The sequence below is a fragment of the Budorcas taxicolor genome, chromosome 11 (assembly GCF_023091745.1).
Source record: "Budorcas taxicolor isolate Tak-1 chromosome 11, Takin1.1, whole genome shotgun sequence".
In the NCBI taxonomy this organism is placed as follows: domain Eukaryota; kingdom Metazoa; phylum Chordata; class Mammalia; order Artiodactyla; family Bovidae; genus Budorcas; species Budorcas taxicolor.
This window is the reverse complement of record NC_068920.1, coordinates 48,667,899-48,683,964: the sequence shown is the minus strand read 5'-3', so window position 1 is coordinate 48,683,964 and position 16,066 is coordinate 48,667,899. Positions and strand designations below refer to the sequence as shown.

The window sequence follows — 16,066 nt, the reverse complement described above, 5'->3', positions numbered from 1 at the left end:
CTGCATCACAGGCAGATTATTTACCACTGAGCCACCAGGGAAGGCCCACCGAGGGCCTGCTCTGTGCCAGGTACTGTGCTGGGTGCTTTTTGTATATCTGATCTCATTTAATCCTTCCAGCTCCATGAGGTAGGTACTATTACTGTCACTGGTTCAGTTGAGAAAACTGCCAAAAACATAGCTAGAAAAGGAGCAGAACCAAGATTCATACTGAGGTTGGCCCAACCTTTACCGAACACACCCTGTCTTCCTCTGTCCTTCCACGAGCCACCTGCAGCTTTATCTCGCCCAGTCCTCTGAGCGTAGAGTCCATGTGGCTTCCTTCCTGTTATGTGTCCTTAGCACCCAGTGGGTGTGACCCGTGGTGCAAGCAGTCATTGCAGAAGTTACTGTGATTCTGTGGCCTGGAGGACCTGTCAGGGGGGACTGCAGAACTCACATGGCTCTTGGCCTGAGCCCCCGTTACCCAGAGAAAGGAGGCTCTGGCCAAGGACTCTTGACGGGGGAGAAACGCTGGGAGTGGACTCAGCTCTGGTCGGGACCCAAGCACCCTGCCCTCCCTGAGACATTGTGTGAGCAGGGCCAGGCCTCCAGATTCAGCCCCTCCCACCCGCCCCAGCCAGGGTGGTGCTTGTGTAGGAAGGACTTTAAATCCAGCTGCCAGACCCCTGATCGGGAGAGGCAGAGAGGACTGGTCACCATGCACGGCTCCAGCAGCCTCCTGGTGTATCTGCTGCCACCACTGCTACTGCTGGGGGCTGCCCCAGGCCCCGCCAGGGCCCTCAGTGAGCAGGAGCAACACGTGATGGTGGAGCTGCACAACCTCTACCGAGCCCAGGTGTCCCCGCCGGCCACCAACATGCTGCAGATGGTGAGTGCAGCCCAGACCCCCGCCAGCCCCTTTCGCTCCATGAGCGGCTTCATTCATGAGTGGGTGAATCCCTCAGATTCATCTCTCCGACACAGACAGGGTCCCTGACGCCGCAGAATTCTCTGGCCCCAAAAGCAGTCTCATTATACAGATGAGGAAACTGAGGCTTAGAGGGACTTGCTGGCCCCTCAGGAGCTTGCAGGTCCCACACCTGGTAGAGCTGGGCCTGGAAGCCCTGCTTCCCGACCCAGTGACCCCTTCCCAGCACCTCCTAAAATGCACATGCCCCTGGGAGAGGGAACACAGGAAGTTCCTAACACCTGGGTGAAACCATCTTTCAAATGCCTTCCAAGGAGAGAAGAACAAACAGGCAGCAGGATGGGAACCAGCACCCAGTGTAGGAGGGATGGACTAAGGAGGTGGGGTGAGAACAGGAACCAGAAGCAGAGAAGGCTGTGGATCACACACATCAAATTCTGCTCGACCACCCAACAGGCCAGCAATTCAGGGTGAGTCCCTTAACCTGCTGTGCATGCGAGCATGCTCAGTTGACTCAGTCATGTCTGACTCCTGGCAACCCCATGGACCAGGCTCCTCGGTCCATGGGATTCTCCAGGTAAGAATACTGGAGTGGGTTGCCTTGCCATCCTTCAGGGGATCTTCCCAACCCAGGGATCAAACCCACATCTCCTCCACTGCCAGCAGATTCTTTATCACTGAGCCACCAGGGAAGGCCCCTTAGCCTAGTAAAGATCCTCAATTTCCCATCTGTAAAATGAGATCATAATTAGGGCTCTATATCAACATACAGGCTTCCCTGGTGGCTCAGCGATAAAGAATCCACCTGCCAGTGCAGGAGATGCAAGAGATGCGGGTTCAGTCCCTGGGTCGGGAAGAGCCCTGGAGGAGGACATGGCGACCCTCTCCAGTATTCTTGCCTAGCCATGGACAGAGGAGCCTGGTGGGCTATAGTGTCCATGGGGTCGCAGAGTCCAACACAACTTAGCTACTAAAACAACAACTAATATCAACATGACTGAATCTCAGAGATGTCATATTGAATAGGGGGAAGTGAAATCTCAAAAAATATACACATATTCATTTAAGTAGACTAAGGTATATCTACATGAGGTTTAAAAGCATGTAAAAAGTCCTGCTGCATACCAGTGGGGGACATATGCAAATGGACATACCAGTGAATGACAGAAGCCAGATTTGGGGAGGTGGTTACCACTGTCAGAGGGGGAGTTATTTGATGCAGGCTTAGGGGACAGGATGCTCAGGATTAAAAGACATAAAGTGAGCGATTGACCCCTTTTTCTGCCCCCTGCTGAAGGCTAGACCGGCCCATCTTCTCCAGTCACCCTTAGGTGGGGAGCAGTGTCCAGGGCCCTTTAGCTGGTGCCGAAGAACAAGGCTGCACCTGTGGGGTCCAAGCCCAGAGTTCTAACAGCTCTGTCCAGCCTGGTTCAGTGACTCTGGGTGAAGTGACCCTCAAAAGCCTCTGTTTCCTGGCCACATGGCGCTGGCAACCCCTGCCCTGGGGTCAGACAGGAAGACCTGTGAGAAAGATCTACAGCTCCACAGGTGCACACAGCATCCCCCTTCCCAGTTCTGTCGGCCTTGGCAACCGACAGGAGCTGCAGACAACAAATTAGGAGCCCCTGGTGCTGGGACCAGGGCTTCCCTGGTGGCTCAGTTGGTCAAGAATCCGCCTGCAATTTGGGAGACCTGGGTTCTATCGCTGGGTTGGGAAGATCCCCTAGAGGAGGGCGTGGCAACCCACTCCAGTATTCCTGCCTGGAGAATCCCATGGACAGAGGAGCCTGGCGGGCTACAGTTCATGGGGTCTCAAAGAGTTGGACGCGACTGGGTGACTAAGCACAGCACAGATGCTGGTACCAGCTCTTCCTACAGTTCCCTGATTGAGGCCTGGAACTCATTGTTGGGCCTTTGTTTCCCCATCGGTAGATTCCTGATGCCCTACATTCTTGCTGGCTAAGACTGGGGGCAACACAGGCTGGGAACTGCTTTGCAGTCAGAGGTGGACCTCAGGAGTGGGGCAACAGTTTCTGAAGCAGTTCAGATACTGCCAAGATGTGCTGCTGCCTGGCAGGAAGTGGTCTGAGGAAGGGGGGATAAGGCTGGACTGGGACATCAGGCTAAACTTGGGACAAGGTTCAGGCTCAGCTTCAGCAGTGATAAATTCAAGACTCTGGAGTTAGATGGCCTGGGTTCACAATTGACTTTGCCCTTTATTAGCTGTGTGACCTCAGCCAAGTTACTTATCCTCTCTGTGCCCCAGCTGTAAATCAGAGATGACATCACTATAACAATTCTCGTAGAGCGGGTGTAAGGACAAAATGAGTGACTATGTGTAAAGTACTTAGAACCATGCCTGGCACACAGCGAGTGCTCAACAAGTGATACAGAAGAGGGAACGGCTCCAGGGTGAGGCAGGTGGGTATCATCATAGACTCTTCTCTCTCCCTCAGCCTCCAAGCCTAATTATCACCACTTTCACCTCCCAGAAGGCCCAACTGTTCTTGAATCGCATCTCCTCTCACCCCCTACCATGTCTTTGACACAACCCTGGTTCAGTGTTTCTTTTCCCATGGACTTCTAGAACAGCCTCTACCTGCTTCCCCAGCCTCTGGCCTCTACAACCAGCATGAAGGTCCGATACATTGGTCTGACCTTGCTCAAAACCCTTCCTTGGCCCCCAGTGGCTCCCTGCTGCCTCCAGCTAAAGCGCCAGCGCCTGAGAGGCCCTGCTCTGGGTGTCTGGCCCTGCCTCCTGCCCCTGCAGCGTTGCCTCATGCACACCTTCTTCCTCGTAACCCAGCAGCTGTCGCCCTCCGCCAAGGCCTGGCTTCCCCTCTCCACCTCTTGGTTCATGCTTTGCTGGGTCACGCCGCCTGTCCCCCCTCCGCCTGGCAGTGCCTCACTTTTACCACTTAGCTTCATGTCTCCTCTCCATCCTCATGCACGCATGCTCAGTCGCTCGGTCGTGTCCGACTCTGTGCGACCCCATAGGCTGTAGCCCACCAGGCTCCTCTGTCCACGGGATTCTCTGGGCAAGAATCATGGTGTGGGTTGCCATGCCCTCCTCTAGTCTCCATCCTCTGCTGCTGCTGCTGCTAAATCGCTTCAGTCGTGTCCGACTCTGTGCGACCCCATAGACAGCAGCCCACCAGGCTCCCCCGTCGCTGGGATTCTCTAGGCAAGAACACTGGAGTGGGTTGCCATTTCCTTCTCCAATGCATGAAAATGAAAAGTGAAAGTGAAGTCACTCAGTCGTGTCCGACTCTTTGCCACCCCACAGGCTGTAGCCCACCAGGCTCCTCTGTCCATGGGATTCTCCAAGCAAGAATCATGGTGTGGGTTGCCATGCCCTCCTCTAGTCTCTATCCTCAGGATTGGCTAAATGGCTCTCTTTGGTAAAGGTTACGCCATCGCAAAGCTGTCAGTTACCACATAGTGGCCTAATTAATGGTTTATAACACTAAGATCTTGAGATTCTTAGTTCTGGCCGTCATCCCAGGGCTGGCATAGTGCCCAGGACTGTTGAATGAATGAATGGGTGAATGAATGGACTTGCTTTCAGATGGTGACCAACTGGCTACTGTGCGTGGGTGTTGTGACCCTTGAGCCTCTCCACAAGGGTCTCTGGACAACTGAGAAGCCTTAAGACCCACAGGAGTGACTCTCTAATGGTGGGGCTCAAGGCATCCAGTTGGAACAGAAATTACAGCCAAGGTCTGTAGAGGAGCCTGCTTTTTTGAGCAGGGCTGTGTCACAGACGTCAACAGCAGACAAATGTCTGCTGAGCACCTGCTCTATGCCGGCCACCCTGAAGGAGCTTATGCTCTAGTCTGGAGCCCCGAAGGTCATCCCAGACACCCTGAGCCAGGCCCCTTTCCCCCTCCCTGTTCTCCACCATTCCCCATTTGCGAGAACCTCAGAGACCAGGGACTTCGGGCAAAAATGCCCACAGAAGGGAAGGGGATTCACCCGAAAGTTACAGCGGTAGAGCTATCCAGCCAGGGTTCCCATTCCTGCCCCAGGCAGCTGCTCTTGAGAACTGTGTCGTGTGTTGGGGGAGGAGTGGGTGTGACCACGTGGCCCCCTCCCTTCAGGGTCACCCACGCTCTTGGCCCTTTATGGGCCGTCTGGCTCCTGCAGCTGGCAGGGCCCCCAGAGGGTGGAGCGAGAGTTGCTGCCAGGCCATCCATTTCCAGGAGAGGCCAAGAACAAAGTTTAATGGGATCCAGGCTTCCCTCCTCAATCCTTTGGTCAGATGCTTCGTTAATTCCCTCTTCCCACCCACACTGGGCCTGTCTTCCCTGCCAGGGACACAAAACCTCTGCGGCCCCTTAACCTGAAATGCCCCCTCCTACCATCTCACCGGAGGTCCCCCCTGGAGAACCCTGCCTGTGAGACTAGATGGCTCTCTGGGCCACCAAAGCTCTGAAATACTTCTCTCAGTGGGCGTTGCACAGAGACACTTCGTTTTCTTGGGGAAAATGGTTGTTTAGTTGACAAGAGAGCAACTGGGAGGGAAGCCTGAAGCTAGAAAAGCCACGGAGGCCGAGCTGTCCCAGGAGGAGTGAGTGAAAGTGTTAGTCGCTCAGTCGTGTCTGACTCTTTGCAACCCCGTGGACTGTAGCCCTTCAGGCTCCTCTGTCCATGGAATTCTCCAGGCAAGAATACTGGTGTGGTTTGCCAGGGGATCTTCTTCAGGGGATCCCCTTCTCCAGGGGATCTTCCCGACCCAGGGGTCAAACTCAGGTCTCCTGCATTGCAAGCAGATTCTTAACGATCCGAGCCACAGAGAGTGGGAGGTTAAAGGGGAGTGCTGGCCCCTCAGTCCGATTTCTGGTGGGTGGGTAGAGGGAGCAGAATGGCTGAATAAACCACCCAGCCCCGAAACATCTCACTGGACATCTGGTGCTTCAGGACAGTTCAGGCAGCCCTGGCAGGGCACCACAACCCACCTTTCACGCAGACAGATATTAGTATTAATTAATAGTTCCACTGTCAAAAACATCATCCCATTTATTCTTCCCAAAGAGTTCAGAAAGGTAGGCAATCTGTCTAAAATCACACAGTTGAGGAATGGTCCCAAGCTTGGCTAATTCCTCCCGACCTGGGGTGCCACCCTTCCACCTCCCCACAGAAGCCTACCGGGACCAGAGTTCTGCTCCAGATCACCGCCAGGAGTCACCCCACACCGAGGGGAGGGCCTTCCTCCTCCAGAGGGCCCCCAGGACACCCTCAGTCTCCTATCCTCACCCCCACAGAATCGTGGGCATCCTCCCCTCCGCTCTCCCACCTTCCTCTCCCGCCTCCCCTGAGCCCAAGGCGTCCTCACCTCCCTGATCCCTGACCCGCCCCTGCAGAGGTGGGACGAGGAGCTGGCCGCCTTCGCCAAGGCCTACGCGCAGCAGTGCGTGTGGGGCCACAACAAGGAGAGAGGGCGACGCGGCGAGAACCTGTTTGCCATCACGGGCGAGGGGCTGGACGTGCCGCTGGCCATGGAGGAGTGGCACCACGAGCACGAGCACTACAACCTCAGCGCCATCAGCTGCGCCGCGGGCCAGATGTGCGGCCACTACACGCAGGTGAGGGGCTGGCCGGGGGGGCGGGGCCGGCCGGGAGGGCGGGGCCATGGCAATGGGGCGGGGCCCCACGGCGATAGGCGGAGCCACATGGCAGTGGGCGTGGCTCCACCGCAATGGGCGGGGTCACCTCTCCCCTCAGGTAGATCCCAGAAGTCCGGAAGCCCCCGCTTCCATCCTTCATAAAAGTCGTCTCTCCACAGCAATTCGGGTGTTGTCCAGGCCCCCAACGAAGTTCTGTTTCTCACGAACCATCTTCAGGTGTCTCTTTTGCAAACCTAGGCGGCTCCCCCTCTCTCGGCCTTCTGGTCCTGAAGAGACCTGAATTAGGTGCTCCCGAAGACTTTCTCCTGGAGGATAGTTACTGTGCCAGGCGACCCTGACCGAACTCTAAGCAATATTGTCCGCTGGCCGAGGTTACACACGGCTGTTTGTCCCAACAGTAAACACATCCCTCCTTTCTCCGGTCCCTCTCTTGTCATTTCTCAGAGTGTCCAAGTTGCTCCTTCTTATCTGCTAGGGATTGATAAAGCAAATACATAATATTAATTTTGTCTTTAAAAACGACATGCAAAATAAGAGAATCAGTTCAGTCGCTCAGTCGTGTCTGACCCTTTGCTACTCTACGGACTGCAGCATACCAGGCTTCCCTGTCCATCACCAATTCCTGGAGCTTGCTCAAACTCATGTCCATTGAGTCAGTGATGCCATCCAACCATCTCATCCTCTGTCCTGCCTTCAATCTTTCCCGGCATCAGGGTCTTTTCCAATGAGTCAGTTCTTCCATCGAGCGGCCGAAGTACTTGTAGCTTCAGCCTCAGCATCAGTCCTTCCAGTGAATATCCAGAACTAATTTTCTTTAGGATTGACTGGTTGGATCTCCTTGCAGTCCAAGGGGACTCTCAAGAGTCCTTTCAAACACCACAGTTCAAAAGCATCAATTCTTTGTGCCCAGCTTTCTTTGAGGTCCAACTCTCACATCCATGCATGACTACTGGAAAGACCATAGCTTTGATGAGACCGACCTTTGTTGGCAAAGTAACGTCTCTGCTTTTTAATATGCTGTCTAGGATGGTCATAGCTTTTCTTCCAAGGAGTGAGCGTCTTAATTTCATGGCTGTAGTCACCATCTGCAGCCATGATTTTGGAGCCCAAGGAAATAAGTCTGTCACTGTTTCCATTGTTTCCCCAACTATTTGCCATGAAGTGATGGGATCGGATGCCATGATCTTAGTTTTTTGAATGTTGAGTTTTAAGCTAGGTTCTAGTAATTTTAAAATAAGAGAATAATAAATAAATAAATAAATAAAATTTAAATAAGAGAATACATGGTCACAGAGTGAAGGTTTCAGAGAGCCTTCTGAGAGTATTTCCTGACTCTTGCAGTCACTCATTGTTTTACTGCATTTTGAAAGTTCGCATTTGCGGACAAGGGGTGTAGGGGTGTGTGTAGAGTAATTAACATTAGTATTATTAAATTCTTTTTTTTTCTCCTCCCAATACTCTTTTGTTGTTCAAACAATAACACGACAAATTTTTTCAAAAGGAAAAGGAAATGAACCAGCCACCTTCCCACCCATATCCACCAGTTCCACTTTTCAGTGTTTCTTTTGGGTGGTATTTTTAGTGCTGATCTTTAGGGAAGGAAATCCCAACATCACCCATCCAGATCAGGAAGTTGTGAAACCCCAGCTCTCCCTGCCCTCTTCCCCCTCTCACATGCCCATACATATATCTACCGGCAGGAGTTGCTGCCAGAACCAGCAGGAGAGGACTGCCCCGCCTCCACCCTGTGTTCTCTCAGGCTGAGTGCGTCTGCATTCGGGTCATTTCTGCCTGGCAGAAGCTCAACCGTGGTACCTAGGGAACTCTCAGCTGAGTCAAGCTGCAAGACCCCAGTCCTGGGAAGTTGTGCAAAGTTAACAGTGAGAGCCTTATCTTACCACACAAACGAAACAAAACCAACCAAACAAAAAAAACTGGCTTCAGATTGGGTGACTCCCGGGTAGACTGAAATTAGAAATAGCAAAGCGAGGCTATGTTGGCTTGTTTCAGCCAGTGGCAGTGCAAAAGGTTGTTTTGATTTGTTGCTAATGTTTAAGATTCTCCTGTTTAAGATTCACCCGTTAAAGATTCATTCCTTTGTTACGTCCCTTATTTAAAATGTAAGGGACTCTAGGAAGAGCCCTCAGGAAGAATTCATGAGGGTCTGTCAAAGGGGAAGGTTTTCAGAGGGATAGAGTCCTGGTGAAATAGTGTGTGTGGTTGGTTGAGAGTAGACTGCCTGGGACAGTTTTGTCCTGAAGCCGTGTGTCCTCGGGAATCTGGCTCTTACATATAGGGTTCCTCCTCTCTCACGCATGGAAGGCTGATGTAGAGAGACGCTAGCTAGGAGCCAGCTTGCCCAGGCTAAACTGTTGGGTTTGCCTTCCTTCAGGTGGTCTGGGCCAAGACAGAGAGGATTGGCTGTGGCTCCCACTTCTGTGAGACGCTCCAGGGTGTTGAGGAGACCAACATCCACTTGCTGGTTTGCAACTATGAGCCCCCGTGAGTGGGGTAGGGAGCCCTGGGAGAAGGGGGTGGGCAAGAGCCAAGGGCAGGGACGAGCTGGACACAGTCTCAGGAAGAGGAAGCGGGCTGATCTGGGGCCCATCTCCTGGGGAGCTACGAGGGCACCGATGGAGTCTGCTCTCATCGGTCCAGCAAGTTAGTTCAGGGCGAGTAAGACCCAGGGAGCACTTCTAGAGAAGGCATGTATATGAGGGACAGGGTCGGGGTTGGCCGGGACCTTGCCCCCAGCATCCTCCTCACCTCCTGCAGGGGGAACGTGAAGGGCCAGAGACCCTACCAAGAGGGGACTCCATGCTCCCAATGTCCCTTGGGCTACCACTGCAAAAACTCCCTTTGTGGTGAGTCCAGTTGGGGTGGGGAGGCGTGGCACAGGGGGAAGGGAGGTGGGGAAGGGAGGTGAGGGAGGGGGACGCCCACTGGCTGGTCTAGAGCCTCCTGTGGCTCCAGAGCAGCTGTGTGGGCCACAGGAGGAACACCTCAGCAGCCCCAACGTGTCCAGGTTCCCAAGCCCACTTGGCCCGCTTTGCCCTCCTTGCATACCCACTTTGGTGCCCTGGCATTCCAAGTGACCAACTTCCTACCCTCCAAGCAGAGGGTGGAGGAGTCAGGGGCTCCCCGAGCGAGTGCAGGGGTGGGGGTGGGGGTGTGTGCCCAGATGGGTGGTCAGAGGGACCAGGGCCTGAGATGCAATGGGTGTGCTAGGAACAGTAACCCAGCTGAAGTCCCCTGTGAAAGTGGAAGTGCGAGTGTGGAGAGGGGACGACTTGGACAAGGAGGTGGGTGGAGGGGCAAATGTCAATCACAAGAAACAGCAATGAGGGACATATTCGCTGGAGAGGGTGCGTGCGTGCATGTGTGTGTGTGTGTGTGTGTCTTCACAGTACATTTGGTCTCCTCACCTCGATTGTGGTGGGGTGAGAAACACAGGATCCTGTTTGCAGCACTAATGCCAGGCCTTGCCTCTCTTCTCAGAACCCATCAGAGGCCCAGAAGAGGCTCAGGATTTGTCTTCCCTGGTACCTGAGGCCCCATCTTCCCTAGCAACAGAAGCCTCAAGCTCTAGGAAAGGGGGGATCGATTCTTCCTTAGCAACAGAACCTCAACCCTTCTTGGTAACAGAGGTCTCAGGCTCCCTGGCAACAAAGGTTCTATCTTCTGTAGAAACCAAGGCCCCATCTTCCTTAGTAACGGAACACTCCCCTTTCACGGCAACAAAGACTCCACTTTCCTTAGCAACTAAGGTCCCTTTTGTTTTGGCCACTCACAACCTGCCCTCCTTGGATAAGTGGCCACCTACCCTCCTCCCCAAATCAACCCGTGATCCCATCCCCAAATCGGCAGACAAAGAGGCCAGCAGTACAAGAATGCCTTCCAGGATCCCGGAGAGTTCTCTGCACCCCAAGATATCCTTGATGGGGACACGGGAGCTGCTACCTCTCTCCCAGGAGGAGGGTGAGGCTGAGGCCGAGTTGCCTCATTCCAGTGAGACCTTGGCCTCAGTCTTTCCAGCCCAGGACAAGCCAGGTGAGCTGCAGCCCGCACTGAAGCACAAAGGGCACTCCTCCTCCAAGTCCCCCAGCGCCTCTGCCACCGCCAATGCCATGGGCGGGCGCACCCTGGCCTTGCAGTCCTCCTTGCCAGGTAAGGCCTGTAGAGCCCATCCCACCTCCCCTCAGAGCTGCAGAATGTCAGCACCCTGCTCGAGCATAGGTGGTGTGGGCAAGGCGGGGCGTGCACCCCCCGAGTAAGAGCTTCCTCCCTGGCTGCTGCGTCCCCATGTGTGTGCCGGGTAGGGTGGGCGGGAGGGCGGGGAGAGATGTCCAGGCTGAGGCCAAGCCTCTCCCTTCCTGCAGATGTGGAGGGCCCTGGAAAGCATGGCTTCAGATCAGGGTCAAATGCGAGCCCTGGGCACGTCGGGGGCCTCCTCCTGGGACTGCTGCTACTGCTTCCCCTGGTGTTGGCTGGAATCTTCTGAAGGGGTCACCACTCAAAGGCAAGGCCTCACAGGGGGATCCCTCGCCTCTGGATTGTTTTCCTCCAATAAGAGACCACCGTTTCCTGGGAGGTCCTCTCTGGGACCCAGCAGCCCTCCTTCACCCCAGCCAGACGGCAGGCCAGAGGCCTTGTGCCCACAGGAGGCCTCTACAAGGGCCGACCCCTGGCACTGCCCCACGAGCGCCTCTGCCTCTGGGGAGATGCTCCCCTTAGCCAGCTGCAGGTGGCTCTGAGCACGTTCCTGTGGCCTCCAGGACCAGCTCTCCAGGTGTCCTGTGGTCACAGTCCCGCCCTTCCGGGAACAGAAGGTCTCAGGGCTTCCCAGGGACCCCTTGGCCCCTTCCAGTCCCCTGGCCTCTCCCTTAGGCCATCAGAGCCTGGACCTGTTCCCAGGAGTGCTTCCTGCCTTCTCAGGGTGAAGAGGTCAGCCGCCTCCAGCCATCTCCCCTACCTGTCCCCAGCCCTCCCCAGATGAGATGCTTCATGGCCGAAGTCCCTCTGGAAGGGAAAGGCTGTGGCTTCATGGCCGAAGTCCCTCTGAAAGGGAAAGGCTGCGGGGCATGGGTCTGATCCAAATCCACAGACCTCTCTGGGAGCACAGGGCCTGGCCGCTGTGAGCACAGGTTGCTACCTGCTGACTGCACGCATCACCTGGGCCCTTCCGGTTCCTCCCTTCTCAGTCTGGGGTGGGGTGGGGGAATGAAGATTCTGGGGAGGTCTCTGCCTGCCTTGGCCTTGGGTTGTGTGCTGAGGCAAGATAAGGGTTCTTCCTGAGAGTCCCCCTCCCTGAACTTGCCTGTTTAGCTGGCAGGGGCTGCTGAGGGGCAGATGAAGGACAAGCCCCATCTGCGAGGGGTTCTATAGGTGGGCAGGGACCAGGGAAGGGAGGCGGCCCCTGACTCCGGAAGAAAAGCCTGTGTATGAGCGCTGGTCTCCGTGCTTGTGAAGGGTGGGGGTCAGGGGAGGGCTCGCTGGGGGGCCCTGGGAGACTCACATATTCCGCTGCTGACCCACAACAACCGTTCCCTCTTCTTCACACCCCATGTCCCCCCAAACAGTCCACTGAGTTCTTTGAAGTACTTTTCCTTTCCAACTGCACACCTTCTCCAACAAACAAAATCTTCAGGTAGCCAGCGGGAGGTAGACAGGGCCAAGGGGAGGCCAAGGGCGTTGGGTTCGTGACCCAAGATGGGAGTAGCACACAGCCTCTTCTTGGGGGTGCTGCTGCCCAGGCCCATCCTGGATGCAAGGTCAGCAACGCACCTCAGGAATGGCTGGGCCAACCGCTGGGACGTGGAGGGGTCCTGAGAAAGGGCTCTGGAGTTCCAGACACCTGCCTCCCCACGACACTGCCCCAGGGAAGCACAGGATTGTCTACAAGTGCTGTGGGGCAGGAGACCACAAGTGTGTGTGTGCACAGAGCTCACAGTGGTAGGTGAGGAGGGCAGCTCGGGACCCAGCTGGGGCTGGTGGGGAGGGGTGGGCAACCGGCTCCAGGCAAAGCTGGGCTGTGAACAGTTAAACAGGAAATCAGCCCAGAGCTGCACACTGCATGTGTGTATGTGTGTGTGTACACACATATATTTAGATGATATCAATATCTATATACATACACACATATGTGATATACATATATTAAGGAATAACTCATAGAACGTAACAGTCACTGATTTATAGTTATCACTCAATGGTTTTTAGTGTATTCACAGGGTAAGGCAACTATCACAATTTTAGAACATTTTTATCACCCCAAACAAGAACCCCGTACCTGTCGACAGCCCCTTTCTCCTTTCCTCCACCCGCCAGCTCCTGCCCTAAACAACCACGCATCTACTGTCTCTATGCGTTTGTCTATTCTGACATTTTGTATCAAGAGAACCATAGAATATGTGGGCTTTTGTATCTGGCTCCTTTCACTTAGCATATGTTCAAGGTTCATCCACGTTGTAGCATGAAACAGTACTGTATTCCTTCTGATTACCAAGTAATATTCCTTTATATGAAATATAACTTCATCCATTCATCAACTGGTAGACACTGGGTGTGTTCTACAATTTGGCGATTGTAAGTGATGCTGCTGTAAACATTCATGTGAAAGTTTTTGTATGGCCATACGTCTTCACTTCTCTTGGGTACGTCCTAGGAGTGGTATCATATGGTTAACTCTGGTCATATAGTAACTCTATGTTTAATTCTTTCAGGTACTGCCAAAGACTACTTTCCAAAGTGACTGCACCATTTTACAATCCCAGCAGCAATGTACAAGGGTTTCAATTTCTCCACATTACCAACGCTTGTCTTTTTTGATTATAGTCGTCGTAGCAAGCATGAAGTAGTATCTTGCTGTGGTTTTGATTTTCATCACCCCGATGGCTAATGATGTTGAGCATCTTTCCATGTACTTAGTGGCCATCTGTGTATTTTTCTTTGGAGAAATGTCTACTCAAGTCTTTTGCCCATTTTTTAACTGGAGTATTTGTCTTTTGAGTTGTAGGGATTTCCTTATATATTCTAGATACAAGTCCCCTATCACATAAATGATTTGCAGACATTTTTTCTTATTCTATGGGTTGTCTTTTCTTGATGGTATCCTTCAAACATAAAAGTTGCTCATTTTGATGACTTCTGGCATCAATGTTTTTTTTATTTGTGCTTTTGGTGTTATAGCTAAGAAACCCTTGCCTAATCCAAGGTCATAGAGATTTATGCCTATGTTTTAAGAGTTTTATAGTTAATTGTGTGAATTAAAATGTAAATGTTTATTTCTAGACTCTCAATCATATTCCATTGATTTATGTATTTCTCTTTATGCTATTACCTACCACACCACCTTCATTACTGTAGTATTGCAGTTAAGTTTTGAAATTGGTAAATGTAAGTCCTCCAACTTTGATTTTTTTTTCCAAGATTGTTTAGAGTATTCTACGTCCCTTGAATTTCCATATAAGTTTTAGGACCAGCTTGTCAAATTTCTGCAAAATTTTTATAGGGATTATGTAATCCATCATTGTAACAATGTTAAGGCTTCTAATCCAAGAACATGCAATGCCTCTCCATTTATTTAGGTTTTCTTTACTTTCAACAATGTTTTATAGTTTCCAAAATAAAAATTTTGTAATTTTTTTGTTAAATTTGTTTATAAGCATTTTATTTTTATGTTGTTGTAAATGAGACTGTTTCATTAATTTCATTTCATTCTGATTACAAGCATATAGAAATACAATCAACTTTATATACCACAACCTTATTGAATTCGTTTGTTATAACAGCATTTTTTAGTGGCTTCCTTAGATTTCCTATATACATGACCGTGTCATCTGCAGAGTTTTACTTCTGCCTTCTAACCCAGATAACTTTTCATTTTCTTGCCTAACTGCCCTGGCTAGACCCTCCAGTACAATCTCAAGTAATGGCCTGTCAAGTAATGGAAAGGCCTGTCAGTTTTTTCTTATTCCTGACCTTAATGGGGAAAACATTCCACCATTTGGTAAAATATTAACTATGGGTTTTTTCACAGATGCCGTTTATCAGGTTGGGGAAGCTCTCTTCTTAGGTATCTGAATGTTTTCATCATGAACAGATGTTGAGTTTTATTAAACACTGTGCCTATTGAGATGATCACGTGGTTTTGTTCCTTCTACGGGAGAAAGTGTGACACTAATTGATTTCCAGAGGCTGACCCTGCTTGCCTTCCTGAGGCGGGAAGGGCATCATCTCTGCTTTCATGAGCCTGTTTTCTCAAGCTAGCCCCAAGTCCTGTGAGGCGCTCAGCTGAGGGAACCTCGGGGTAGAGCCAGCGGGTGGAGGCCTAAGCCACCTCCCTCCTTTCTGGGGTGGGATCGGCCGGCGTCCCGCCAATAAACGGCACCTGTGTCCACAGCCTTCAGGAAACCTGTCATGTCAGGGACCTCTTTGGAGATTTTTGGGAAATAACTGAAGCCAAGAGACGATATCCCAGAGTAGGGCTCTGACAACTGGCCAGGAGTAGGGGCGGCGGGGAGAGGGGCTGAGATGAGAATGGGAGGGCATGTTCAAAAAGAGGGGGAAGGTGGTCTTGGACCCTGAGCCCTGGGGACCAGAGTGGGCTGGGTCTGCTCCTGTGCACTGCTGCATGGCTCCCAGACCTCTGCACACAGCCATGGGCTCCAGTGGGGCCCTGCACACACCACCGCCGCCTTTACATGGGATGTGGGCTTCAGCACAAGGGGTCCTGAAAGGCCTGTCAGGGGACCTTCCCGCTTTGTCCACTGGAATTAGGTTTTCCAGGAGGGGAGGGAGGTGTCCACAAGGATCTTCCCACTCCCGTCACCCCTCCTTTTGCAGACAGCTCCACCCCTCCCGTACCCCAGTTCAATCCACCCTCTTTTCTCAGATCAGGACCTTGTCACTCTAGTTTTCAGGACTGGGAGAAACATGCCAGGTGCTATGGTGGGTTAGGGGAGCGGGTGGCAGGGGAGGATTCAATTCTCAAAGAATGAAAGGTCCAGGAAACAAAGGGAGCATTTAACATATCCAATACATGCACCTGAATACTGAACTGAAAATGGTTAGCAATTGCTCAACTAAAAACTGAGATGGAGTATCAAAGGCGATTCTCTTGCCATTTCCGGATGTGAAAGATAACCTGGGAAATGTAGTCGAGAGCCTGAAATTCAGAAATCCCGGGGTATTACCTGGGAACAGCACTGCCTCTCCTCAAAGCGACTCGCCAGGCCCACCCAGGCTGGCTCTTTACCTTGGTGGCTTCTCCAAACACCTGGGAGGAGGCAGCTGCCAGCGGGAGGGGTTCTTAGGACTAGCTCAGCTCTGACTCTTGAATCTGGGGGCCCACAGGGAGCAGTTAACCCAAGAACAGGACCTGAGGGCAGAGCAGCGGGAAGAACAGTTACCCGGGCAGTGGTCAGTGCCAGGGGAAGCCACGCTGGGCTCGAGAAAGGCCACGTGCCGTGTGGCAGACCAGCCTCTGAAGGGTCTTCCTTCTCCACATAATCCATGCCAGCGAGCCCTG

General features: G+C 52.6%; 1 protein-coding gene across 2 annotated transcripts; it reads left to right on the top strand.

Moving 5' to 3' along the window:
• Window positions 1-692: 692 nt before the first annotated feature.
• On the top strand, window positions 693-14,671 carry PI16 (peptidase inhibitor 16). 2 transcript variants are annotated; one of them, XM_052648876.1, is made up of 7 exons: window positions 693-871; window positions 6,274-6,495; window positions 8,930-9,039; window positions 9,313-9,401; window positions 10,036-10,704; window positions 10,917-11,056; window positions 13,260-14,671. In XM_052648876.1, the coding sequence occupies exons 1-6, from the start codon at window positions 701-703 to the stop codon at window positions 11,036-11,038; spliced, it is 1,383 nt and encodes a 460-aa protein (XP_052504836.1). In that variant the 5' UTR covers window positions 693-700; the 3' UTR covers window positions 11,039-11,056; window positions 13,260-14,671. The 2 variants fall into 2 exon arrangements, with proteins under 2 accessions (XP_052504836.1, XP_052504837.1); XM_052648877.1 differs by lacking the exon at window positions 10,917-11,056.
• Window positions 14,672-16,066: the final 1,395 nt, after the last annotated feature.

Excerpts from the sequence above, each read along its gene's own strand:
- PI16 (XM_052648876.1), top strand. The coding sequence starts at position 701 with ATGCACGGCTCCAGCAGCCTCCTGGTGTATCTGCTGCCACCACTGCTA. Across the intron at positions 9,040-9,312 it reads GTTTGCAACTATGAGCCCCC|GGGGAACGTGAAGGGCCAGA; the intron begins GTGAGTGGGGTA and ends CACCTCCTGCAG. Across the intron at positions 10,705-10,916 it reads CTTGCAGTCCTCCTTGCCAG|ATGTGGAGGGCCCTGGAAAG; the intron begins GTAAGGCCTGTA and ends CCCTTCCTGCAG.